This window comes from Syngnathus leptorhynchus, chromosome 8 (genome assembly GCF_054491065.1).
Source record: "Syngnathus leptorhynchus isolate UIUO chromosome 8, UIUO_Slep, whole genome shotgun sequence".
Lineage (NCBI taxonomy): Eukaryota > Metazoa > Chordata > Actinopteri > Syngnathiformes > Syngnathidae > Syngnathus > Syngnathus leptorhynchus.
In genome coordinates, this window is record NC_141202.1 from 4,841,029 (window position 1) to 4,865,781 (window position 24,753).

At 42.2% G+C, this 24,753-nt stretch overlaps 2 protein-coding genes across 7 annotated transcripts; one reads left to right on the top strand and one right to left on the bottom strand.

Moving 5' to 3' along the window:
- Positions 1 to 61: 61 nt before the first annotated feature.
- Positions 62 to 9,367, bottom strand: LOC147052087 (uncharacterized). 3 transcript variants are annotated; one of them, XM_085917456.1, is made up of 8 exons: positions 9,249 to 9,367; positions 5,273 to 5,327; positions 4,752 to 4,787; positions 4,160 to 4,192; positions 3,351 to 3,425; positions 3,162 to 3,230; positions 2,926 to 2,968; positions 62 to 1,722 (listed from the first exon to the last, which is right to left on the bottom strand). In XM_085917456.1, the coding sequence occupies exons 1-8, from the start codon at positions 9,264 to 9,266 to the stop codon at positions 1,677 to 1,679; spliced, it is 375 nt and encodes a 124-aa protein (XP_085773582.1). In that variant the 5' UTR covers positions 9,267 to 9,367; the 3' UTR covers positions 62 to 1,676. The 3 variants fall into 3 exon arrangements, with proteins under 3 accessions (XP_085773582.1, XP_085773581.1, XP_085773583.1); XM_085917455.1 differs by lacking the exon at positions 9,249 to 9,367 and adding an exon at positions 7,599 to 7,668; XM_085917457.1 differs by lacking the exon at positions 9,249 to 9,367 and adding an exon at positions 7,363 to 7,461.
- On the top strand, positions 8,345 to 24,749 carry fcgbp (Fc gamma binding protein). Of its 4 annotated transcripts, XM_085917449.1 has the most exons (24): positions 8,345 to 8,504; positions 9,638 to 10,678; positions 10,757 to 11,088; positions 11,167 to 11,749; positions 11,832 to 12,427; positions 12,500 to 13,043; positions 13,125 to 13,301; positions 13,536 to 13,666; positions 13,733 to 14,270; positions 14,466 to 14,662; positions 14,934 to 15,075; positions 15,355 to 15,926; positions 16,010 to 16,574; positions 16,860 to 17,428; positions 17,515 to 18,064; positions 18,141 to 18,340; positions 18,428 to 18,563; positions 18,645 to 18,967; positions 19,025 to 19,604; positions 19,681 to 20,264; positions 20,369 to 20,920; positions 20,990 to 21,261; positions 21,330 to 21,365; positions 24,698 to 24,749. In XM_085917449.1, exons 1-24 carry the CDS (start codon positions 8,354 to 8,356, stop codon positions 24,732 to 24,734), a joined length of 9,408 nt encoding a protein of 3,135 aa, XP_085773575.1. In that variant the 5' UTR covers positions 8,345 to 8,353; the 3' UTR covers positions 24,735 to 24,749. The 4 variants fall into 4 exon arrangements, with proteins under 4 accessions (XP_085773575.1, XP_085773573.1, XP_085773574.1 ...); XM_085917447.1 differs by having other exon boundaries at positions 13,125 to 13,666; XM_085917448.1 differs by lacking the exon at positions 24,698 to 24,749 and having other exon boundaries at positions 13,125 to 13,666; positions 21,330 to 21,416.
- The last annotated feature ends 4 nt before the right edge of the window (positions 24,750 to 24,753 follow it).

The following is a 24,753-nucleotide window of genomic DNA, read 5'->3' on the forward strand; positions in this document are numbered from 1 at the left end:
CATTGCTATGACAACTAATACCGCTGGTACAAGTGGGTGGAAGAGGACAAAACCGCACCAGTACATTTTAAAACAGATTTAATAACACAATCAATTCAGTTTTACAGATGTATTCCATCTTATATCCGATCCAAACATATTCTAGACGAGCAAATAATAACATTTCCAACCCCCTTTTTGAACTCTTACCACTTTATAGGATCGTGTACTTAAATTATTTGTTAAAAAAAAAAAAAATGTTGACACAAAATGACTCATATACAAGTACATATAAACATGGGCATTTACTCTTGAGTCGCATTTCCAACTTAGTTAAAAAAATGAAATCATATTGGTAAATATTTCACAACAAATAAAGCTTTTAACAAAGATGCTGCATAGCCTTAATACAAATATTGTGCTCTGTAAAATTGGACACGAGAGACAATCAAAGCTACAATATTAGACTGAACTTAAGTAATGGCAGTTCAAATTAAAAAGATTGAACATGCTTCAAAAGCATTCAAATGTGTCGACTAAACTGAAATGTTTTTGTATAGCAATAATTGTATTGTCCCTTTTGAAATCTTGTTGAGTCTGCTACAAAAGTGCTGCAAGGTGTAATGGGAAAGTGAGGTGTTATTTTCTTTGTCACCAAACGCAGCTTAATCCCGCTACCTTTGTCAGAGAACCTCTCACTACACGACAAGTGGAAAGTGAAAAGCGGCGCCCCATCCAATTCAACCTTTGCTACAACCCCCCCCCCCTTTCTCTCCTCCAAACAACCAACGGTTCGTGTTGCAGAAATGACATATTTGCTTCGCAGAGAATGATTGATTTCCACTAAAACGGCAGCGGGGAACTATCAGGCTCTGTGTGGATGGAATGGAGGTATTGTTGCTTTGTTCCCCAAATCGTCCATTAGGCTTTAATTGATTCATGAGATTTTCTCACCCGGCTTTTCCTCCAACCATTAAACTGCCTCTTCGGTAGTCACACGACTATTTACAAGCTGCGCAAGTGTGGATTTTGAAGAGGGAAGTTTCCGAAAACAAAAAAAGAAAAGGAACGCCGAGTTGATTGATTTGAGAGCAAGTGTTTGTCCTGACAGACAGTTTCTTTTTTTGATGAGAATAAGGGGCTGGCTGAGTACTTTTTATCTTCTATTCCACAACGAGCAGCCGGTCTTAACGGGCCATGAAAACCGAAAATTGTCAGACAAGCGACCCAGAAAAGTAAGTGTGGCCCTTTTGGCTGTGTTAGTTTGGATGAGCAAATTTCGTCTCAGTCAACGACCACTCCACATGGATAAGTTTACTCCACGTGTACCAAAATAAATACTCTTTCACTGCGCCGCTTATTTCTGATAATAAAACACCAGGGGAGTTTCAGAAGTCAAACAAAAAATATCCTTGGGAAAAAAAAAAAAGCACATTAAGCCTATTTCTTGCCATTTGATTTAGATTCCTCAAAATAGAATCCAATTTGAACATGTCTTCAAATTGGGTATTTGTTGGAAACAAACAGAAGGGACAAAAAAAAAAAGGACATAACAGCATTACTTATAGATGGCTAGGTTTTGGAGGAACGATACACAGAGCTATTAAAGAACCATAATCCTCATAATGAGATGATACTGCCTGGTGAGTCGCTCTTGCATGCGTGTGTGTGATCCAGATTGGGTTCTTTTCCAGGAACTAGACTGCCCCTTTCTGGTCCTGCTCTGTAGGTACAGAGTAAATTCTAGTAACACACAGAAAGGGAACATAGAGGTTGAGAAATCTATGAGACAGATGAGATGAAACTAAGCAAAAAGCAAACATGTCATCTTTTAGATATTTTTAGGCTACATTTAACAGCAGGAGGAACATCCGCAAGTCGGAACGCAGGAAATGTGTGGCTGTCTCAAACGGCACAGTTCTGACAGGTACGCAGAGGCTGCATCGCCTCAAAACACAGATCACCCCGGCTGGGTCTGTTGCTCCACCGAGCCCGAGGTTGCTATGTGATTAAGCGTCTTTTCAACGGTGCGATCAGTCGGCGGCAAACACGGCTAGTGCACGCAAAACACACACACACACACACACACACAGTGCAGCCCAGGCCGGGAGGGAGCCAGTAATCCCGCTGAGGAATTTAACCCTTCGGGCTTGACTTGAATGGCTCAACAAATGCTCCAAGAGCGCTGGCATCAAGTTTGAACTTTAGAACAACATATTTTACCAAACAAATTGTGGATTTAGTCTTTACACCCACACAAAAAAACAAAAAGTATTGCAAGTATCAGATAAAGGGCACAACAAAAAAGATTGCTCAGATTTATAGAAAAACATTTTTATATTGAATAAACTCCCCACACCAGATCTTCAAGGTAAATGATTTGACCTAACCTATCATAACTATCTTTTTATTGCCACGAAATTTTAGTTTTGAATGCTAGTCACACTTTGACTGTAAGGCCATGGATGTAATACTGTGAAGGTCATCTCTCATGACGTTAGCTGTAAAGCAGGTTAGAGCTTGTCCGATTCGGCTACACCATCCCAGTGGCTGCTCATCGTCCTGAGGCTATTGTTTGATGTCTAAGATGGAGTGGCGAAATGTTGGGGAGTGTTCAAATGGTGACGCACGTCGACCTCAGGCTGGGCCGGTAATTGCTTAGCAAGCTCAAACAAGCTCGGATGGGTGGAAGTCTGTTTCGCTTTACCAGTGAAGTGTTTTTGGTTTGGATGCTGCCAGTTTGGAGAACGTGGGAGCAATTTGGCTCAGACGGCAGGGAAACTGTTAGCCACTGGACTGGTTCTGCCACCTGCAGGGTTGACTTAGCGGAAAAGCAAGGCGAGGGCGGTTTTCTATCCAACACAAATATAGTCTACACCTCTTCTCCATAAAGCCATCTTTTTAACAGGTAGAAAAAGAGCAATGAAATGAATCTTATGACCTTACCCTTGCTGTTGTTTGTGCATGCGGCGTCTTACTAACATAACAGCTGCAAGAGAGAAATGAAAAACGTCAGAGCTGCACAAGCTTGTTTGTTTAGGTGTTCACACTTTTGAAATGGCACACAAGATTACAGCCGAGCGTTGTAAGGGCTCCCTAGCAGTGCATTTGTCATCAGTGGACATGAAACGCCGACAACTTCTCATTTCATTCCGTGAGGTATGAGCACAACACAAACTTACCCACTATGGCTGCGACCGAAAGAGCCAACACGCTCACGCCTCCGATGATGGCAATCAGAGTGAATTGATCTGAAAGAAGAAATATAAATTTGATTATTATCTAGCAGTGACAGCTAAGATCCTATCCAATGCTGACGAAGATAGTGACAATTATAAGCGCTCGGTTTCAATTGTTGATGATTTACTCACCTGTCATGTCCTCGGCACCTTTGGTTTTATCAATAGATGTGCCTAAATCATTTCTGTCCTGGAGCTCCGTCAACTCTGAAAGAAAAAAAATGACTTCACCTTACTGGCACATAGACAGAACCACCTTAAGAAGAAGACGATTAATCGGTGATGAAAGCAATGTATCAACATGCTAAAGAAACGTTTGTGTCGCTCTTAACCACACTCTCGTCCATCTTATCACACTTCCCAAACAAACGCGACTGATATTGCAACAAAGTAAATCATGTCAACGAGAGACGCATGTTAAGAAGTATTTCCAAACAAAATGGAGTGAAATAAGAACGTGGGAACATAACCGTGGAGGGCTCAGCATGTGTAAACATTGAAATGGTGTCTATTTCCAGGTAGGCGGCTTTGAGCAGATCTGTGATTCCATCAAATGTCTTTTCCAGACAAAATGAGGAGTGACACAAAGAGGTGCACTGAGGGAATGAGAATGCCACTGCTGATTAGCTGACCCGCGGCCAGGATGTCGAAATGTTCATTGGCCTTTTGCCACAATAGTCAAGGGTCCCCATAGGGAGCTAATTGATTCTATTTGGGATTTAATGGGTGATGGGGGGGGGAGGGCGGAGGCTGGAGCTGTCCACACGTCCAATAGGTCGAGAACAACCTGTACACAAAGCTTGATGACAATAACTGCCCAGGGCACAACCTTCCTGTACTCTCCCATGGACTTCTGCCATTATGCTGTTTGCATTAGTGACGCATTCCGCCAGTCCCATTTCCACTATTTACTCTTGGGAACTGAAAGAAAATCAACCCACCGTTTTCCTCATATGAATCCTCATCATCCTGGCCTGTGGATGGAGGAGAAAACAGATTCAGATGCTACTCTTACATCACAATAGCAAGTCACATGGTGTTGTGGTACACAGACTTTTATGCAGACGGCGTGGGATCGGTTCTGTGACAGTTGGTGTGAATGTGGGTGTCTATATGTGGCCTGTGATTGGATGGCTACACATCCAGGGCGGAGTCTACCTTTTGCCCACTAAACTGGGATAGACTCTTGCTGATTGTGAACAGGATAAGGAGCATAAAACGAATGGGTACAGTACAATGATGAATACAACAATGCTGCTTTTACATTTATAATAATAACGCTTGGCTCCGCTAACCACTGCCACCATCTGCTGAGCAGCAGTTCGTGACGGTGCTTGCCTCGCAGCAGGCCAATAATATTCAAGTTTATAGATAATAGAAGTATGAGTAATATTAAATGGGCTGTTTTGCTTTGCTCACTCAGCAGCAGGCCCATAGTAGTAATAATAATTTGAATTTCTTCAATGATTGCTTTTTTTTTTCCTCTCTTTTCCAATAAATCCCTAAAAAAACATATTGCGTGATATTACATACCGTCAAAAGAGGATCCTTCAATCTCATCTGAAAAAACTGGAGTAGAAGACATTTATTCACCATACAAGGTTTTCAATCACAGTTTGGCTCATGAATAATAAGTCATTGACATCACATGCATAAAGACAGATATAGAAAGTCTACACACCCCTGTTCGGAGGCCATGTTTTAATCATAATTTCAATTGTTTTTTTTCCCATAATATGACCTATAACCTGAGCAACTAAAACACTTTTCCCCATTGAGTTGGTTTTTAATTTTCTTTATTACCCAAAACCTTTGAGCATGAGGGTGTGACATTATCGTCACTGTATTTGGATGTTGCACGTGTTAACTGTGACTTCCTCAAGACAAATTCATTAGTCTTGCCTTTAATGTTATTCTTGAATTGTTTCAGCCGAGTGTACTGTAAATACCTCATGCAGTAAGTACTACATGTAGGATGAGGAAAACGTGGCGGCACACAGAGGCTGATTAGATGTTTATCAGCTGCAAGCGGCGGCACCGAGATGAGAACTCACCAGTAGCGGTTGGCAGCAGCAGACAAAGGAGCAACAATCGCATCATCTTCAAATGCTGCGGGGGGGAGAGAGAGAGTGAGAGAAACCAAGTTAAAAATATCTACCATTCAGTCATTGACGTGTGCAAGAAAAAAAAAAAAAGTGTTTTTGGTTCAGACGATGGAAAGCTTCAACCATGCCTATTATTGCTCTTGTTTGGCACCCTGAGACTCTGTTTCGCGTAAGCAGTCAGTGGAAAATTAAAAAGGCCTACTCGTGTTGTTTATACTGGTCTGAGGGTATGCACGCAAGGCTACATTGCAACTTGAGGTGCGTGCGAGGAGCTGAGAAGGAGCGCCTTATTTCCCACACTAGTCAGCAAAAATAAAGAATTCTGTCACAGTCAGCTGCCAGCAAGAGGCTATTTGACATTCTCCTGTCCTTTGTGTCTTTGAAGTAACATTAAAATGATTGCCTAACAAAAAGGAACGACAGGGAGCATTGTTTTTTTTATGTCATTTGGAAAAGACAATTTACCTTTCAGAAGAGTAAATATTTACCAGTCAACTGACACATAAGCACGGGAAACAAATTCCTAATGACAAGCGTAACTGTGCACTACCAAAATGTAAAAGCCAGCTGTTCCACGTGGTACCAAACAAAGCCCCAGCTGTGTCCAACACAATACACCGGCTGATATTTTTAAAAATCGGAAAACATGGGAACGACCTCTCTTCCAGTGGAAGTCCCAGACCAAGACTCTCTGACTCGAGTCAGTAAAGATTTGCATGGGATTGGGAACCAATACTCATTCAAGCAAGTAATACAGAAACTTTTTTGCTGACCTTTGTGCCCACTGCTCATTGTTCGTTTTAGCCATTGTGTTTGGTTTCCGCCGCTGTTAATGACTATATGGAAAGAACCAATGTAACACACATTACATCCATCATACAGGCGACAGATACGGGTCATTGTTCACGGGGACTGGTGGGTAATACTCGTTTTACAGAAATTTAATTTTAGTTCTACTTTATTCTTAAGTCTACTTTGGGTGTGCCATGGTTTCTGTCATCTGCAGAATTCCCTTTATCTTCTCTGTGGGGAGAGCAGCCCACATCAAGATTATGTGCTAAATTAAAACAATATCACAATCTATTAGTTTGGCCATACTGGAAAATAAAAATAACACAACAGAGGCTGATTCGGGAGGCTGTTTCTGTCTATGCAATAGCTGCAGGAAATCTCTAAAAGGAAACATGCTAAGAAGCTACAAATAAAAACTGCCTCCAAATTGCTTTGCCTGAAATAATAAGCGGATCCGATTTAGGGAGTATTTATCAAAGCCGTTGACTGCCTCTGTATCAAAATGGCTCCTGTTGCCTGCAGCATTTTCGAATTGGGTAATATATTCTTGTACAATTGAATGGCAAATGAATTTACTTTTTAACACAAGACTAAATTTACAACTCAGAAGAACTGTAGTCTTGCTTACGAAGAAGAAATACCAGCTGCCTTCGGGTCATAATAAAGATTCAAAGATTAGCGAAGCTAAATCCACAAATCATAAAACTACTTAGCAGTGCGAGAAAAAGTTGAAATTGATTCCATGATTTTAGTTTCGACTCATTTTGGTCCGACCAGGGGTCAGGACCAAGTTCTATGAGTGGATGATTATTCACAATCAAGCAGGCACACGATAGATAGATTAGATAAGATAGATAGTAGCCAAAGAGTAGTTTTAAATGGTAAAACGGTATGTGATGAAAGCTAAAGAACAAAGAAACTATGAAGTTGACCAAAAAAAAAATAGTACAAAGGTATGTGATGAAAGCTAAAGAACAAAGAAACTATGAAGTTGACAAAAAAAATGGTAATGCGAGTCTAAGATCGAATACAATGCTGTTAAAATCTCTCAAGCAAGATGATAAAAGATTGAAACACAAATGGCCCTTGCGCCATATAATACTGCTATAAGATCCGATAAAAATTAGATCACAATAATGCATGCCGTAATCCTTTTTGCAGACAGTCAAACAAAAGATAACCTCCATGGCTGAGCTATAGATAAATAAAACCAAACGTTTAACAGAGATAAAGTGGTTCTGTCTGACCTGTGACACGATAAGTGAAGCTGCTGATAATGATTCCTAGATTTTACAGACCAGAATAATGAGCAGGCAGGAAGTATGCTGTAGAGTTACAAACTGTCATTCAATCATGAAGACGTCCCATTTATAAAGAAGACAATGCACGTTTTTCTTGCCTCAAGAAAAAAAATAGCAAATTCAGATGAAAGGATCACATGGTTAAAAAAAAAAAAAAAAAGTAATACCTGCATGATACATACCAATGGGGAGAGAGAAGCGAACTGGATGAAGTGCATCCTTGTTATGTCCCTATGCTGTGTGCCACACTGCCCAAAGCTGCAGCCCACTTCCTTAAAGGAATCTGCGGCTTTGTGAGTCAAACCCGGGCCAAAGTTTGCTCCGGGGATTTACACAGCTCTCGGTAATACAGTGGAACTTTTAAAAAAAAATCCACTTAAATTTTGGTAAGTTTATTAATGCTTTCAAAATATTTTCTAAATTTTAGCGGCCGTTCTGTCACAACCAGCGTGGTGCAGTTGCGCGGTCGGTGACGCGCTACGGTTGCGCGTTCGGCGGTGCGCCGCAGTTGCGCGATCGGACAAAATTGAACTTCCTGCGCACTGAGGTCCACTTAAATTTTGGAAAATACATCAGGACTTTCAAAATATTTTCTAAATTTCAGCGACGGCTCTGTCACAATAATGCAACCAGCGCGGGGCAGTTGCGCGGTCGGTGACGCGCTACGGTTGCGCGTTTGGTGGTGCGCTGCAGCCTTTTCAGCCAATTCACCACAACTTCCCGTAAAGTTCCATGCAGTGAAACATAAATTTTGCTTTTGATTTGTTTTATTATTTAAGTTACATTTGAATCAATACAAATTCAAAAAAATACTTTGATGTGAAATAACGGTGTGTTTTTTTTTTCATGAAAGACAACAGGTCCCTTATCATAATGACGTCCAGCCTGGGAATTCTCGCGATAACTGATAAGGCCATATCAACTGCAGGTGCGCTAAATGACAGCCATACCTCCCTTGACCTATGGGGCTTGCATGAAATATTTCATCCTCCCTGAAAGCCAAGGTTTTCTGTTACTCCAAGTTTGTTATCTTAGAGCAGGAATGATGCAGCCTCTACTGCTGCTTCATGTGTGCCTGGTGTGCCTTGGTAAGTGTTGGGCAGGTCACTTAATTGAAACGTATTGACCGCTTCCTCTGACACAATTTCAAGATGGAATTTTTTTTCCCGCTCATTTTGCTCTGCTACATTATTCATTTGTGCACATCTTTTTAAAAGCCTTCTGGTGCACAGAATGTTATGCTCGATTTCAAGGTCGTAAATTGGAATTATCCCACTTTGATTTTCCCAACGTATCCCTTAAAGTGCCACAAAAGGCATTTAACACATGTATGTGTGATGTACCGTTTTCATAGGCTTTTTTTTTAAAGCATTCTTTAACTCTTAAAACTTGGTAAAAAAAAACTACTGGAAAATGCACGCCAGTTGAGAGCCACTCATTTAAACTTGACTGAGTCATGCAGCCGCTACCGATGATGACTCCATGCTGCATCTGCATCGTTTGGTTAGTTTTCTTCTCCACCCTTCACTTAAAGTATCACTCAAGTCTCAACAATTCCCTGCCTGCCCACTCAAATTATGTCCACTTTTGAATATTTGGGCTGTGCCTACGTTCTAGCCTTTGGAGAAAATAAAATGAACGTTTTGCTTTTATATGTGACAGTTTTGTCTCATAGTCCCCATTTTCTTAAATGTGAATAGTAAAAGCTGGAAAGAAAATGAATTTTTGTTGGAGATTCATTTTTTTCCTATGCCATATTGTAAGCTGGTTAGCATTATCCACAAGTAAGTCCCTGTCCCAACAGAGCATGCACATATAAATTTTCAACTTACACGTAAAGTTTGGTGCATCTCAGGTTTCTCTCTACGCACTGCTGGTATGTTGCTTCCACAGAGATCCTTATTATGGAAAGTACTGAAGCCGGTCTCCACCTTTAATACAGGTGTATCCAGTCAGGAACTAGGAACATACACTTCATTGGCTGCTCAGCTGGTTGAAATCTGACACCACACCTCTTATCTTCTGCTTGCATACTGGGAAACCTGTCTAACCCTGCACACAGGATGTTATCAGACTTTGCAAGTGTGTAGTTTGTAGTTGTAAATTCAACTGTTGTCACAATTGCCTAACCTACTCATATTAGCCTAAATGCAGGAATGCCTTTCTTTGAGTTGTTTTTTCTAATCATGTAAAGTACGATGATCTGTGTTTTCCTTCTCAGGTCTCTCTGGGGCGAGTATTGGGCGGAATTTTCTGATGATGTTTCCACCTCATAATGACCCCACAGCAGGCGTTAGCCACAGAGTGACGATAACAGCGACTGGTGTTTGGACTTCCGTCACTGTGAAAGTTCTGCAAAGTAACTTCTGGCGTCGCATCTCCCTCAATGCCTCAAAGTCGCAGACTATTCACCTGCCTCGCTCTGTGGAAATGACTAGCGCTCGTTCCGCCTCGCTTCTCAGTATAGCATCCGTACAGCCTGTTACGGTTCTTGCGACATTCTGTACCCAGACAGGATGCGAGCATAGCCTCCTTCACGACGTGTCTTCCTGGGGGACTCATTACTATCCAGTTAGCCCAAACTTCCCAAGTCAGACATCTGTCAGCAAGATGGTGGTCACCAACACCAATCGAGAGACGGCGGTGGAAATCTATCTCTCGGGGGATGTAGTCTTTGATGGAACTTTATACAGTGAAGGAAGTTACCTCAAGTTGCATTTAGGGGTGTTTGAAAGCATCCACCTTCAAAGTAGTTTTAGCCTCTCTGGCTCAGAGATTTATGCCCAAGAATCAGTAGGTGTCATTGTTGGTTTTACCTGCAAAAACTACATATTAGGGGACTGCATTTATGGATTTTCTCAATTTAAACCAGTCTCGCTCTGGAGTTATGAATATTTTGTCCCTCCGCTTGTAAATTCTGGAAGGAGTCCCAGTCTACTGTTGGCTATGACAAACATCAACTCTAGCCTGGAGGTCACCACTAACAATGGGCAGAAAAGTGTGTCTTTAAGGAGAGGGGTTATGAAGACCATCCCAGTTTTGGCCTTGGATAAAATTCATGTTATTAGCGACGTTCCACTTCAGCTCATTTATTACAGACATGACCTTGAGCGGCGCGCTTCAACTCTAACAGCGCTGTTGTCTGTGGAAGAGATCTGTCAGAACTGGCCAATGTTTGATGATCAAAATGTTACTTATGCCGATGTGGGTCACCATCTGAACACTTTGAACAGAAAGCTCTGTCCATTGCTGTGTGAAAAAAGTGAGTAGCCTACTGTATCATATTATTTTATTCTTTTGTATGGGCTAACCTTTTTTTTTTTTTTTTTTTTCCTGTCAGAAAAATCTCCCTGTAATGACTTGCCCTGTGGTCACAAAGAGCAGTGCTCCTTCAGAAATGGACATTTATGTTCCTTGAAGACTAAAGTATGCTCTGCATGGGGTGACTCTTATTATCGCACCTTTGATGGAAAACATTTTGTTCTCCTGGGAAATTGTAATTATACCTTAGTGCAGACCACTTGTCCAGGCATAAATGCTTCCACTCCACTACAAGTTAATATCGCCAGAGCATATTTGAATAGGGCCACTGTCTCCAGCATTCAAAGCTTGGAGATCAAAATCCTTGGTTTTAATATTTCCATGGTTAAAGGAGAGCGGAATCAAATCAGGGTAAGATAGAACACCATTTTCTCCAAAAATGACCTTCCTGCATGTATGAACTCACTCTTTTACTTTTTAAATGTATAGGTTAATGGACATAGCAAGAACCTGCCAGTCATCTTGAATAACGGGATCCTAAGAATGTATCAAAGTGGCCCTGGTGTTCTTTTGGAAACGTCCTTTGGCATAACTCTGCTGTATGACTGGGTTCATAATATTCAGATTGAAGCTGGCCCAGAGCTGCATGGATTTCTGTGTGGTCTTTGTGGAAATGCCAATGACAGCGCTTCAGATGACACAATCATTCCCAATAGTACTAATATGTCCAAAACTATGGATTTCACCCTCCCCTGGGTGTTGGATGGCAACGCTTCTGCATGTATTCAAGACTGTGGAGATGGCCCATGTCAAATGTGCAGTCGCACACAATCTTCTCCGGGCGTAAATGCCGACTCCCATGAGAATAATTGCACTTTGCTGAAGAGGAAAGATGGACCTTTTAGTGACTGTCACTTGTATATTGATCCCGAACCCTTTGTTCATAGTTGTGACAACATCCTGTGCCTCGGTGGAGCTGCCAGGTCACTGTGTAAAGTGTTTGCGGCTTATGCCAACATCTGCCAGAGGCTCGGGGGCAGGATCCAAAACTGGAGAGCAATCACAAAGTGTTGTAAGTTCCAAACAGCTTCATGTTTATCCTGTTTAATTAGGAGTCAATGTTTAATCTTTATTTTTTTTTCTCCTCCAAACAGATCCAATTTGCCCTATAAACAGCCATTATGAAGTGTGTGGGTCAGCCTGCCTTGCAACATGTGGTAACCTAGATCCCAGCCCCAATTGCTCCCTCCCTTGTTTGGAATTGTGCCAGTGCAACAGGGGATATCTGCTAAGTAACGGCAAGTGTGTTTTGCTCAGTGAGTGCGGTTGTGTTCAAAATGGCTCCTATTATCTCCCCTCAAAGACCTTTTGGATGGACCAGCAGTGTCAAGAGAAATGTGTCTGCCAGCCTCAGTCCAAGACAGTGATGTGCACTCAGTCTCACTGCCAGGCTGGAGAAGTCTGCAAGGTTTTAAATGGAGTCCTCGGCTGCTACGCTGAGGGACGTGGCCTTTGTGTAGCCAAAGGCGATCCTCACGTCACCACATTTGACGGCAGGAAGTTTGAAGTTTATGGAAACTGTAGTTATCTACTCACATCACACTGTCCCACACGAGGCGACCTGCAAGACTTCAGTGTCAAGGTTCAAAACCTCGTCAAGACAAGAGCCAATGTTTCTTTTCGACATGTTGAGATGTCTGTTGCTGGTTATTCCATTGCGATGTCATATGAATGGCACAGCAAAGTTATGGTAAGTATGGTAATGCTGCAACTAATTATTATTATTCTTTAATATATTTATTGGTAATTTATTTTCTTTTAGGTAAACGGTCTGCTGCTGAACCTTCCTTCTATTTTGAGTCAAGGCAAAATAATGCTCTATCTAAAAGGACAGTCGGTTTGTTTAGAAACAGACTTTGGTCTTGTTGTGACATACAGCCCATTCATTTTGACAGTCACAATGCCCGAGGTCTTTGCCGGTCAACTCTGTGGACTTTGCGGGAACTTTAATTATAACCCACAGGATGACCCGGTCGCACATGATTCTGATATTAGCCAAGCCGTTCGATATTGGCGAACCGGCGGTGATCACCAATGTTGGGATGTGCCCTTGAGCACCTCTGGCTGCACTCCACAAGAGCAGGATACTTATCAGGGAAAGAATTTCTGTGGAAGGTTACTGGATCCCGAGGGCGCATTCCAGAGCTGCCACAAAACAGTGGATCCTCAAGATTTCTATAACGACTGTGTTCATGACCTCTGTAGTGCTAACCAAACGACCCTGTGCCAGATTCTGTCCAGCTACGTTGCAGTATGTCAAGAAATGGGCGCCAGTGTGGACGAATGGCGAGATTCAAAATTTTGTTGTAAGTAATCAAGTAGAATCTTGCCTGTAGGTGTTCTGTTTAAAGTTGGTTGGAATAATTTAGTGTCCCTCTCTTCCTCAGCTGCCACATGCCCATCCAAGAGTGAATACCGCCTCTGTTCTACTCACATGTTTTCCTGTGCCCATAACCCAAGTCCTCTTTCAGAAAGATGCAAGGAAGGTTGTTTTTGCAAGCCTGGCTTTTTCCACAGTGGTGGGGAATGTGTACCAAATTCTGAATGCGGCTGCAGTTATAACGGTATTTACTATGAACTCCATGAAAAATTCCACCCTGATGAGAACTGCCTTCGCTCCTGTGCGTGTGTGGGCCACAACGTAGTGCAATGTAGAAATAGCACGTGTCCAGCTGGAACAGTGTGTGTCATCAAACATGGTCGTCGTGCATGCTATGCCTTTTATTTGAAATGCACCATCCTAGGTGGCAAACACTTGCAGACCTTTCATGGAGGTCATTTTGATTTGAACATGGCAGATTTGCGTAAGCCTTTATTCCAGATCTGTGATGAACCTGGGCTTTCTGCTGCCATCCTGAAAGACAAGCTGCACCTTAAAATCCATGACATCGACATAATATTGTCCAAGGAGATTTTCGGAAAAGTTGAGGTAAATGGCTTCAAATTTACTCAATTTTGTTTCCCCATATTAATTGAATGTGCTGTTTGCTTGCAGATAAATGGTGTTATGAAGGCCCTACCCATTTTTATGAATGGTCTGGCAGTGTTGCTTTCCGGACGGCTGACCCGTATCATCGCTAAAGACACTGGCGCCGTAGTCTATTTCGGTGGACCGAATTTGATACAATTGACGATTCCAGCCACGCACAAAAGACTTTGTGGGATATGTCAAAATACCACGACTGTTGCTACAGACTACCAAAGAAGTCCGATGTCGGGTGATTCCACTCATAAGTCTCCCTGGTGTTTTTCTCCCACCGGAACAAGCTGCTCCACTGACTGTCATGACTGTTTCATATGCAGCTCCATGAAAAAATTTGAATCCGATGGCGTCTGTGGCATGTTGCTTGCTCCTGAAGGCCCATTTGGACTTTGCCATTCCACTATGGACCCAATGCCATTTTTCCAGAACTGTGTGAAAGATCTGTGTGAGTCAAATAATATGGAAATGTTTTGTGACAGTTTGAGGCAATATGCATTTGTCTGCCAGAATGCAGGAGTGAAGGTCAAACCATGGAGGGGGAATAAGTGCGGTAAGATTTTTCACTTTTCCTTTTGTGAAGTCTGTAAATGCTCACAGTCTAATTACCCCTAATTGATTCATTTAAGAAGTTACATAAAATGACCTGTAATAACCTACCCATATATATATATATATATATATATATATATATATATATATATATATATATCACATCTTCCCAACTCTCTCTTTTTCTCTCCCGCAGCACTTTTGTGCCCTGAGCATTCCCACTACAACATATGTGTTGGTGCATGTTCAGAGTCCTGCGCTATGTTATCTGATGTCCCCTGTCCATGGCCCTGCAATGAGGGATGTCAGTGTGACTCTGGATACGTGCAGAGTGGGAGTGGATGTGTCAAACCAGACCAATGTGGATGTCTCTACCTTGGGCATTACTATGAGGCAAGTCCTTAGATTTTTCTCATTCAGGGTGACTATTTTTATGGATTTATTCAATATAAACAGAACTAAAAAAAGTTACTTGGCTTATTTTTCTGGAGGAAAAGTTTTAAACTTAAAGTTTAGATTTATTCTTTTATTATTATTCATTGGCTGGGTCTGACGTGCTAGAATGCTAATCAAGTCGAGTTGCGGGTTAATCGGAATTGTAACAAAAGTAATGCCACAAAGTTTCTTTTTTCCCCTCCTCCGTTCTTTGTCTATTGCCCTTTAGATTGGGGACATTTTGTGGAACGTGAACTGTTCCAAGCGGTGCAACTGTTGCTCCACTTCCACACTGTGTTGTAGAGCAGCCTCTTGCCCCAAGGGGCAGAACTGCGTACTTAATGAAACTTGGCACTGTGCAGAGAAAAAAAGTAAGCCTGCCCTCATCTTTTTACTTGGCATTTCTCCATGTGGCCCTTTTTGCACTGTGAAATCTTTTTCTCTGCTCCACTACACTTGTTGTCCTGCATCCCACATTATTTAATTCACGGGGATGTTATCTTCTTGTTGAACTAGTTCACTTTATACAAATTATGATCACGCTGCCTTGCGGTAAAAGCATCAGACTGAATCTAAATTGATGTCAAGACAATATGTTAACCTTAAGGCATATGAAATATGTGTGCAATCCCCGTCCCTTCTTCTCTCAGCTTTCCTCTGCCCAGTAAATAGCCATTACGAAGCCTGTGGGACAGCCTGCCCTGCTACCTGTGAGGCCCGCTTCAATTCCATCTGCACTGCAGCATGTGTGGAAGGATGCCAGTGTGACCCCGGGTTTCTTCTTCATGGTGGCACCTGTGTGACCCCATCCCAGTGTGGCTGTACATACAACGGACACCATTACCGCAACAACGAGACCTTTTGGGCTGATGAGTCGTGTACCCGACAGTGCATCTGCAAGGACCAGATCCAGTGCCATGATGCTTATTGTCATGACGATGAGTATTGCGGTCTTGAAAATGGAGTCAGAAGATGTGTGCGGCGTAATTATACCAAGTGCCGCTACAGCGGTCATCGTGTGCTCACCTTCGACAAGCGCGAGTATAATTTCCTTGGCACCTGCCGGTATCAGTTACTGGGCATTTGTGGACAATGGCGAGGCCTTGATGTTATCAAAGTTGATGTGCAGCCGGATACATTTAATCAGTCAGCGCAAATCGTCTGGATTAGCATAAATAACAAACAACTGCAATTGGACAGCAGCAATCAAGAAAGCATAGAGGTATGCTTCTTCGCCAGTTACATTCAAGCAAAGATTTTTTTTGTGAATGAAATGCTGACTTAAACCATTTTTGGTACCTACAGGTTGATGGCACAAAGAGGAAGATTCCGTTTAATGCCAACGGAACTACAATGGTATTTTCTTTAGGACTGCGCACTTATGTCTCGTCGAGATTTTTCTTTTTAAGTATGAGCAAAGAAGGGGTCATAGTCGTTCAGCTCTCCAGTAAATATGCCAATGCTACTTGCGGCCTGTGTGGTAACTTCAATTTGGATCCTACTGATGACCTCAAAGCAAATGGCACAGAAGAGCATCTCACTCCAGAAGAATTTGGAAATGCTTGGAGAAGCAGACAGAACCAGTGGTGTGTGGAAGGTTGTCTAGGTGGAAGTTGTCCAAATTGTTCATCTGAAGCTTTGGACCGCTTCTCTGACCCAGCGGCTTGCGGGAAGATTCTGGAAGTTAATGGACCGTTCAGACACTGTCATAGCAAAGTGGACCCTTCCAGCTTTTACAAGAGCTGCATCAGTGACCTGTGTCTTTATGGAGATGTGGAGCCTGCCCTGTGCCGTTCCTTGGCAGAGTATGCTGATGCCTGCCTCCATCGCAAGGCTGTAGTTGATGCCTGGAGGAGCGCCGACTTTTGCTGTGAGTATTAAACCTGCTCAGCATCTGTGTTGCCACCAAATGTGATTTTGGTGTTAATAGTCAAATTATCCCTGCATGAAAATGAAACTTTGTCAAATTCATCCCCATAATCCATTACATCTAATAGCTCTGTTTTGCACATCAATCAAAAGCTAATGTTTAAACTGCCGTGCAAATTGGTTCGGAAAAAAAGCCACATCCTCGCACCCATCCACTAGATGGTACTCATGCTTCATTAGTCACTGTGACCTTCTCTTGATTTTTGCCCGTATTGTATATCTGCAGATAATGCATGTCCGTCCAATACCAGCTACAACGCCAGTCACTCACCTGTTGACCTTTGCCTCGGCGGGCTCAATATGACAATTGAGGTCCCGCCAAATATTGGGGAGGACTGTCTCTGTGGCCCAGGTTTAGCCCATAGTGGAAGGAACTGTGTCCATCCAGTCAACTGTGGCTGTTGGGATAGAAATGGAGAATACGTCTTACCAGGACAGGAGAAGTCCACATGTGAGCAACGGTGTGTTTGTCATCCTGGTGGAAACTGGACTTGTGTTAATGTGTCATGTAGCCAGGATGAAGAATGTACGCTTATCAGCGGTATTGAAAGTTGCCACCCCAAAGCTAAAATGGCCGACTGCCATATTAATGGATCTCTGTTGAGTACATTTGATGGACACGTCTTTGAATTTAACCCTTCATGCAACTACACTCTGGTTCGAACGTGCAAGAACCTGACTGTGGAGCCACTTTTGATTGCTGTGTATGGTAACCACGGTGAAGTCAAACAGATTTACCTCCAAGTCAATAATATGACCTTGAAGATGTCAAGTGCTCATCCTGACAAAATTCAAGTGAGTAATGGCTGTCACGAAAACAGTTTCGTAGTCTATCTGTAATTTTCTTTGATTTGCTTGTTTTTTCTTTTTTTCTCCCCTAGGTCAATGAAGTTCATATGAACCTCCCATTCTCAGGGAACAATGTAATTGTGGATCCGAAAAATCAATGGAGAACTATCAAGGCTGCACATCTGGTGGAGATTATTTCTGACCTTCGCAACTATGTGGAGGTCAAACTAGCAAATGCTTATAACCAGACAACATGTGGCCTCTGTGGGAACTACAATGACGATCCCTCAGATGACATACAGCTACCCAATGGCACCGCTGTCTCAGATCCAGACGTCTTTCAGCATTCATGGCAGTTGTCAGGCTGCAATGAAACCTGTGACAGCACCTGCCAACGTTGCCGATCCCCTGTGCCAGAATATACTTCTGACCTGTATTGCGGCCTTCTTATCCAGCCAAAGGGACTATTCTCCTCTTGTCACAACTCAACATGCCCTCAGAAATATTACAACATGTGCCTGACTAACCTCTGTCTTGCAGAGGGCCAAAAGCAAACTTTATGTGAGGCATTGGAAGTATATGAGGCGGCATGCAAAGTAGCCGGCGTCAATGTTGACCCTTGGAGGAACATCACAGGCTGTGGTAAGCCAAACTATTTTTTTCTTTTCTTCTCTTCAATGAAATGTTTAATACTGTTTTAATTTATATCCCTTTATAGAGCAGAAATGCCCGGAGTTCAGCCATTTCAGTCAGTGTGCCAACATTTGCTCCGTTCTCTGTCCTGAGATCGGCGTTGCTACGCATTGTCCCAAACACTGCGAGGAAGGATGCGAATGTGATGCGCATCACCTTTATAATGGCCAAGCGTGCGTCCCAGCGGAGGAGTGTGGCTGCATGCACGAAGAGAAGAGACTGAAGGTCTTAATATACTAAATATGTCTTTCAATACATAGCAGAGTAAGCAAGCATGTTGTTTTCCAAAACTCCAACTCTTTTTAATTACAGGCCTCGGAAAGCAGACTTCTCCAAAACTGCACTCTGAACTGCACCTGTGGGCCTCCACTTATTTGTGAAGAACATAAGTGTCCACCACTGCACAGTTGTAAGCTTTTGGATGGAATGGCTAGCTGCCATAAAGATAGTGAGCTAGCTTCATGAATTGTATTATCATAGCTGTTTTGCTTGGCACATGTAGATATCAATTTCAAAACTGTTTGATCAGAGCAAGACAAAGATCCCTGTGAGGCCAAGTGTGACAACTCAACCCAGCGTTGCTACTTGAGCAACGGTGAAGCAATTTGCCAGAGTCTTCCGGGTCTGTGTTGGAACTGGGGAAGCCAGCACTACCGCACCTTCGATGGATTCAACTACGACCTCCAGGGTACCTGCACCTATTTGCTTTCAGGCAGCAAAGGTTCAGCAGGTGGAGCAAAACCTTTCATGGTCTCAAAGAAGAGTGACTGCAAAGAAGTGTCCTCCGTGCAAGAGGTGACCGTACAAGCGTACGGGTTTGTCGTCAAGTTTGCTGACAAAGATAGCGTACATGTAAGTTTCTTCATGTTTAATAAGTGTTTCCATGACTAATAGCCACTTGAATTTCAGGTAAACGGTCAAATAAATTATATCCCGGTTACTCTGCTTCGGGGTAAGATTGAGGTTTCAAACAAAGAAGGCAAAACCCTACTGAAGACTGACTTTGGGCTGAAGGTAGTGTTTGACTGGAATAACACAATTCTTCTAACGTTGGACCCCAACTATAAGGAGATTGTCCATGGGCTGTGCGGCAATTTTAATAGCCATCCTCAAGACGACTTTGCTTTACATGTCGACGGATTCCCTCCCGCTAACACCAGTGCGGAGTTGGCTATGGCTTACCGTGTTTTTGATGGTGATCATAACTGTTGCACCGGTTGTGAAAAGAAGCCACTGGATAACGATACGTTACGGGAAGACATGCCGAAAGGAGTGTCTTTGGCTCAGAAAAGTCGCTGTGACTATCTTATTGATCCAACTGGACCTTTTGCACGTTGTCACAGTCATGTTAACCCGGACTCCTTTTATCAAAGTTGTGTGGCTGACCTTTCGCAAGGAAGGCCTCCAGCTTCTCTCGAACAGCCCATAACATCCTATTCTGTCATTTGTAAAGAGTTTGAGGACTACCCGCCCCCAAAACCGACAATCGGTAAGTATTTTCATCAAGGTTTATATGTTGTGAAATTTCAGACGATGAATTGAATGTTGTACAAATTACATTTCAGATGTTAGCTGTCCGGCAAACAGCCACTATAAGACTTGCGGCTCCGCCTGTCCTACAACTTGTCACTTGAAAGGGAGACTCTGCATTGCAGTTTGTGTCCAAGGCTGCTTCTGCAACCCTGGTTTCATCAGTAGTCCAGAGGGTTGCGTCCCACCGAAGGAGTGTGGTTGCACAGACCCCACAGGCAAATACCACCGCCTTGACTCTACTTTCTGGATCCCAGATGACTGCGGCCAACTTTGTGTCTGTAAATCAGGAGGTATTAAGTGCAAACCATCTCAGTGCCCTAAAGGAACGTTCTGCAAGAGACTCCCTGACAAAAGAATGTGTCAAGCTGACAAATCGCTGAACTGTAGTATTGTCAATGAGCTGCACTTCACTTCCTTTGATGGACATCATTATGACTTTAGGGACAACTGTGCATATATTTTAGTTCAAACAAACGCCAATGTAAATGGACTGGAACCATTCAGAATTACTATCTCCGACTCAAGTTGTCACAACAGATTGTTTCATAGCCGAACTCTAACACTGGCCATCTACAATTTGGAGGTAGTAGTTGGCAAAGATCCAAATGAAGTTCTTGTGAGTACCCTTTTTTTTTTTTTTTTATTATTATTTTAGATGTATTTCCTTACAGTTTTGAATTTTACACATGAAATGACAATCTTTCAATTTTATGTTCTCAGGTCAATGGACTGCATCAGCTTCTACCATACTCTCACTATTTAGGCCGTTTCACTGCCTATCCAACACCTTCATCTCTAGTTGTTCATGTTGATATGGGATTGCAGGTGATTGTCTATAAAAGCGGCACCGTGGTAGTTGTCCTCCCGAGCAGTTACGACTCATACGTCGGCGGTCTCTGCGGGAATGCCAACTCTGATCCTTATGATGACCAAATGATGTCAGATGAAGAGGAAGCTGAAGATACACTGGAGTTTGTTCACAGCTGGAGGTTGGGAGGGCCGATGGCTTGCAGGTCAAGCTGCACTTCCAGACCAACTCATGTCTGTCAACTCAAAGGCAGCCTGCAGGTCTCGACTTTCAACGGGCAGCAGCTGAGCTTGGCACCGCAAACTCCTTACAAGCTAATGGGTCTTTGCGACCAGACCAATGAAAATTGGTTCAGCTTCATTTCTTACTATGGATACTGCTACGGGAGCGGCACCAGGCTTGTCACCGTGTTCCATGTCCTCCTTATGGGATTCTCAGTTGCCGTCCAGGATGGCATTGTGGAGGTAACATTGCATGAAAAATGTTTGTCTACTGTTGTTTTGGTTCTAATCAGTCTACTGTCCACATTGCAGGTGAATGGACACCTTGTGCTTCTGCCTTACACTTTGTCTATAGGGGTGTCCTTGTCATTTGGTGTGGCCCAGGACAAGTCTGAGGTGGTGGTGGTTCTAAAGAAGGATGAAGGACTGGAAACGGAGTTGGAAATGGAGATCGGCATCACTTCTGCCACGATCAAGGCATTTCCTTGGTACACTGGAAAATTATGTGGAATCTGTGGAAATATAAGTGACCTCTACTCGGATACACTGGTCAAGCCTTGGGCTCTCTCAGATTTTCAAGGCTGGTAGGTAAACTTTGTTTTGTAAAGGAAGTGTTTTTCCAGCATTTTTAACTGTTTGTTTTACTCCACAGCCGCAAACTCAGAATTGGCAGCGTTGATCTCAATTGGTAATGTTGACTTGTACATTAAAAATATATATTTTTGAAAAGTTATTGCCACTGTCATTGTTTTTGATGGATCAATATGCGTTTACCCTTGTTCAAATCGAACATCACTTGAAAAGAGAAACTTGCTGAAAATACATTTTGCTTCTAACTTAAAACAACAGAAAAAGTTGTTGAGGTTAGGGTTACCATTTCTTACCACAAAATGCAAGCAAGGGTGCAATGTCAGGGTGGTTGGCAAATATGATGTTACAGCATTTTGACATTCCGACGCTGATAACAGTGTTAGGCTTTTGCATTGCTGATGTTAATGAAGGCAAATCAGATCCCAGAGACCGAGTCGCCTGTTCAATGTCTGCCACAGTAAATTGCGTGCTTGCTATTTGGACTGCAAGTAGCGATAAAGATGTCATTGCATTTACTTAACATCCATTGGTCTTTTAAGTAGCTCCTTTCCTGTCTTCCACATCCACAATTGTTCTATTTGTAGCCTTTATCAAGTCAGTCTGCAGCATGTACTGTACGTCCAAGTTGGTCCAATGTCAACTGAAACGGGCTGCTTACCAAAGGCCTTACAAATATTTTCCATCATGTGGCTGTCCTCCACACAGTGAGCAAGTCCCCCTTTGTTGGTTCTGAATGATGCCACTGAATGATGTGAAAGTGTTTTCTGATTACCATTTTGATTCCCATTGTGGTTGTGTGTGTGCGTGTAACGGCATTGGCCTCTTGTTTTTTTTTTTTTTTTCCTCTCCCGCCCTAACACTGAATTGGATGTTTATGGTTTGTGTGCATGTTGAGTTCTTTTCTTGCACAAGCAACTATTCAAGTCTTGCTGTGAGCTTTGCAAGGAGGTGGCCGTATTAAGGATTACAACCATGTAAATGGACTACACTGATAGATAGCACCTTTTCAACATATTGCATAGTGAGAAGCTTTAGTTAATGACTTAGCTTAGCTGTTGCCGCTGGATTTGAAAGACAGCTTTCGTGACAGTCCTGGAACTTTCCTGACACACCTCAGATAATACCAAGACTCTTGAGTAGCTTGCAAATCTAAGAACCCATAGTTGTTGATTGCTGATAGTTGCTTATTGGTAGAGCAGCTATATCAACTTTTGAGGATCCTTAAAATGACAAAAATAAACTTGCATGCCCTTAAGCAAAATTTATCAACAACCCCACACAGAATTGTTGATACAAGTCACACATGCTTGTTCTCCCTCTCATCAAAATGTTAAACCAGCTAATTTTGTGGCAAAAAAATGCAAATCACCCCACAAAAAATTTAAAATATCAGTATTAACATTTAATAAAAATAGTTTGAGCATTTTTTTTATTTCAGAAATATCGCCGCTGAGCTGAGCCAACCCTAACCTGGACTACAGTTAAAATCTTACCTTCTTTTACTCCATGAAGTTGGCTTTTATTATGCAAACTTAATTTGACCTCTCACATAATCAAGTGCAGATCAGTAAGCAATGAGACAGTGCTATGACCAGTCAGCCGCTTAAGCTCTTAACGGCGACGACTAAACAAGGACTCCACAGAGCCCTTTTAAAGGAATAGGGTGTGTGGTTTTTAATTGCATTTGGTCCAATTTAATTAAGAAATAGCAGAGAATCCCCTATGGTAATTACTGATTAAAAAGCAGGTGAGGCTGACAAGGCATGGCCATCAAAAGCGACCAAGCTTGCAATCCAATCACTGCTTGTCATCCAAGGACATTTAACACTCATTGAGGTGCAATTTTCATTCAAGCCCTCACCCCAAATTCTGTTTGCCCTGGGTCCATACCATAGAGAATTACTTTTTTTTTTTTTTTTTAATGCATGTCGCTTTCCCCCCCAAACTGGACACATAATGGCAAGAAAATATACTGTTTTTACACAGCAATACCACATGAAAACCTGTCATAAATGTCAAATCGGTCAACCGAATAAGGAAATATATATATAGAAATATTTTTGTTGCTATTTAGTATCAAATTTGTTCTGATCACTCTTTAATTTTCTAAAGTTTCAAGTCATGGCTGTCATTCACAAGTGATAGGTTCCTCTTATTGACCCTTAATTAAGCAGCCCTTTCTTTGTCTAACATCTCCATCTAGTGGAGAAGAAGATTCCATTGTCTTTAGCACAAACCTCACGCTGCTGTCACTCGCATTTGGTTGGGAAATGTGGGAGAAGTGTAAATCAACTTATGTGCTTTGATCCACTTTTAAAAACTTGATGGGGTCTTGGAGTGCCTCCATGGTTTATGTTGCTAAATAATTTAACTCTTATCTCAATAAATGCATCCAGTGTATTGGAATTCATTGCATCTCATGTTGAGGCTGGTATATGAATGAAGAGCTGTCAAATAAAAATGTTGAAAGTTTGTAGGATGAAAAGCCAGAGTGTTTCTTTGAAACTATAGATCATCTGAACACCTCGAGAAAAAAAAAAGAAATCCCCCTAAGGAGTAAATGTCAATCATTCTAGTTGAAAATCCCATGCAGATGTTTCATTGGCTTAAGTGCTGTTGACTTGTGAAGGCCTTGGGAAATCATTCCCATCCTTTTCCACACTCATCAAACTATTCACACGAAGGTTATTTCATTAGCCTCGACATCATTTAGGCCCCAAATCAATAATCCTGACTCAACTATATACTGAGTCATATTGTACGGTTTGTCCAGCCAGCTCTATATTTGCTCGTCCCACAGGAAAGAATGTGTCAGTTTGGTGTGGAGGGGACCTTGACAACGAAGCTGGGCAGCAATAGACCCAACCCATTGGTATTATCTTGCTTTTATTTTGGTGGGACACTAACACACTCCCAAGTGTAATTTGTGTGTTGTAACAGAATGACTTTAACTCAAGGACATATTAGCTGTACTCACGAGCCATAACATGTATCAAAACGTAGGCCTACTGTATTTCTTTAATAACCTGGTTCGGTTAGGTTTCAATCTCATCTCTTGTTTTTGTGTGTGGATTTTTTTCCAGGTACTCCAAACATGCATACTTGAGATAGTTAAAGACTTAAACAGCCCCTAAGTGTGAATGTGAGTTTGGAAGGTTGTTTGCCTTTGTGCAGTGTAAATAGACTGAAGGTCACCTACGACCAAAATTAAATCAAGTCGTCAAGTAATGGTAGGCCTACAACAGATAGACTCTTTGTGCTTTCATATATGAGAAAAACAAACTACCTGGTGAAGAAAATAAAAATAAAGTGGATGAATGCTGCAATCAAATACACATTGCAATCATGCTGCAACTAGAATTAGTTTCAGTCAGATGAGGATGGTTCTTTGTGTCCCTAATGAATTGTCCTTATGGTTTTACGTCACAGTACACTTCCATTCCCAGTCCAGACTGGGAGTATGTAACTTCACACCATCCGCCCGC

Coding starts and splice junctions, on each gene's coding strand:
- LOC147052087 (XM_085917455.1), bottom strand. CDS start 7,634: ATGCACTTCATCCAGTTCGCTTCTCTCTCCCCATTG. Junction 3,426..4,159: donor GGATTCATATGAGGAAAACG/GTGGGTTGATTT, acceptor TTTTTCTTTCAG/AGTTGACGGAGCTCCAGGAC. Junction 1,723..2,925: donor ATGCACAAACAACAGCAAGG/GTAAGGTCATAA, acceptor GTGTGTTACTAG/AATTTACTCTGTACCTACAG.
- fcgbp (XM_085917447.1), top strand. CDS start 8,354: ATGACAGCCATACCTCCCTTGACCTATGGGGCTTGCATGAAATATTTC. Junction 10,679..10,756: donor TCCATTGCTGTGTGAAAAAA/GTGAGTAGCCTA, acceptor TTTTCCTGTCAG/AAAAATCTCCCTGTAATGAC. Junction 13,667..13,732: donor AGATTTTCGGAAAAGTTGAG/GTAAATGGCTTC, acceptor GTTTGCTTGCAG/ATAAATGGTGTTATGAAGGC.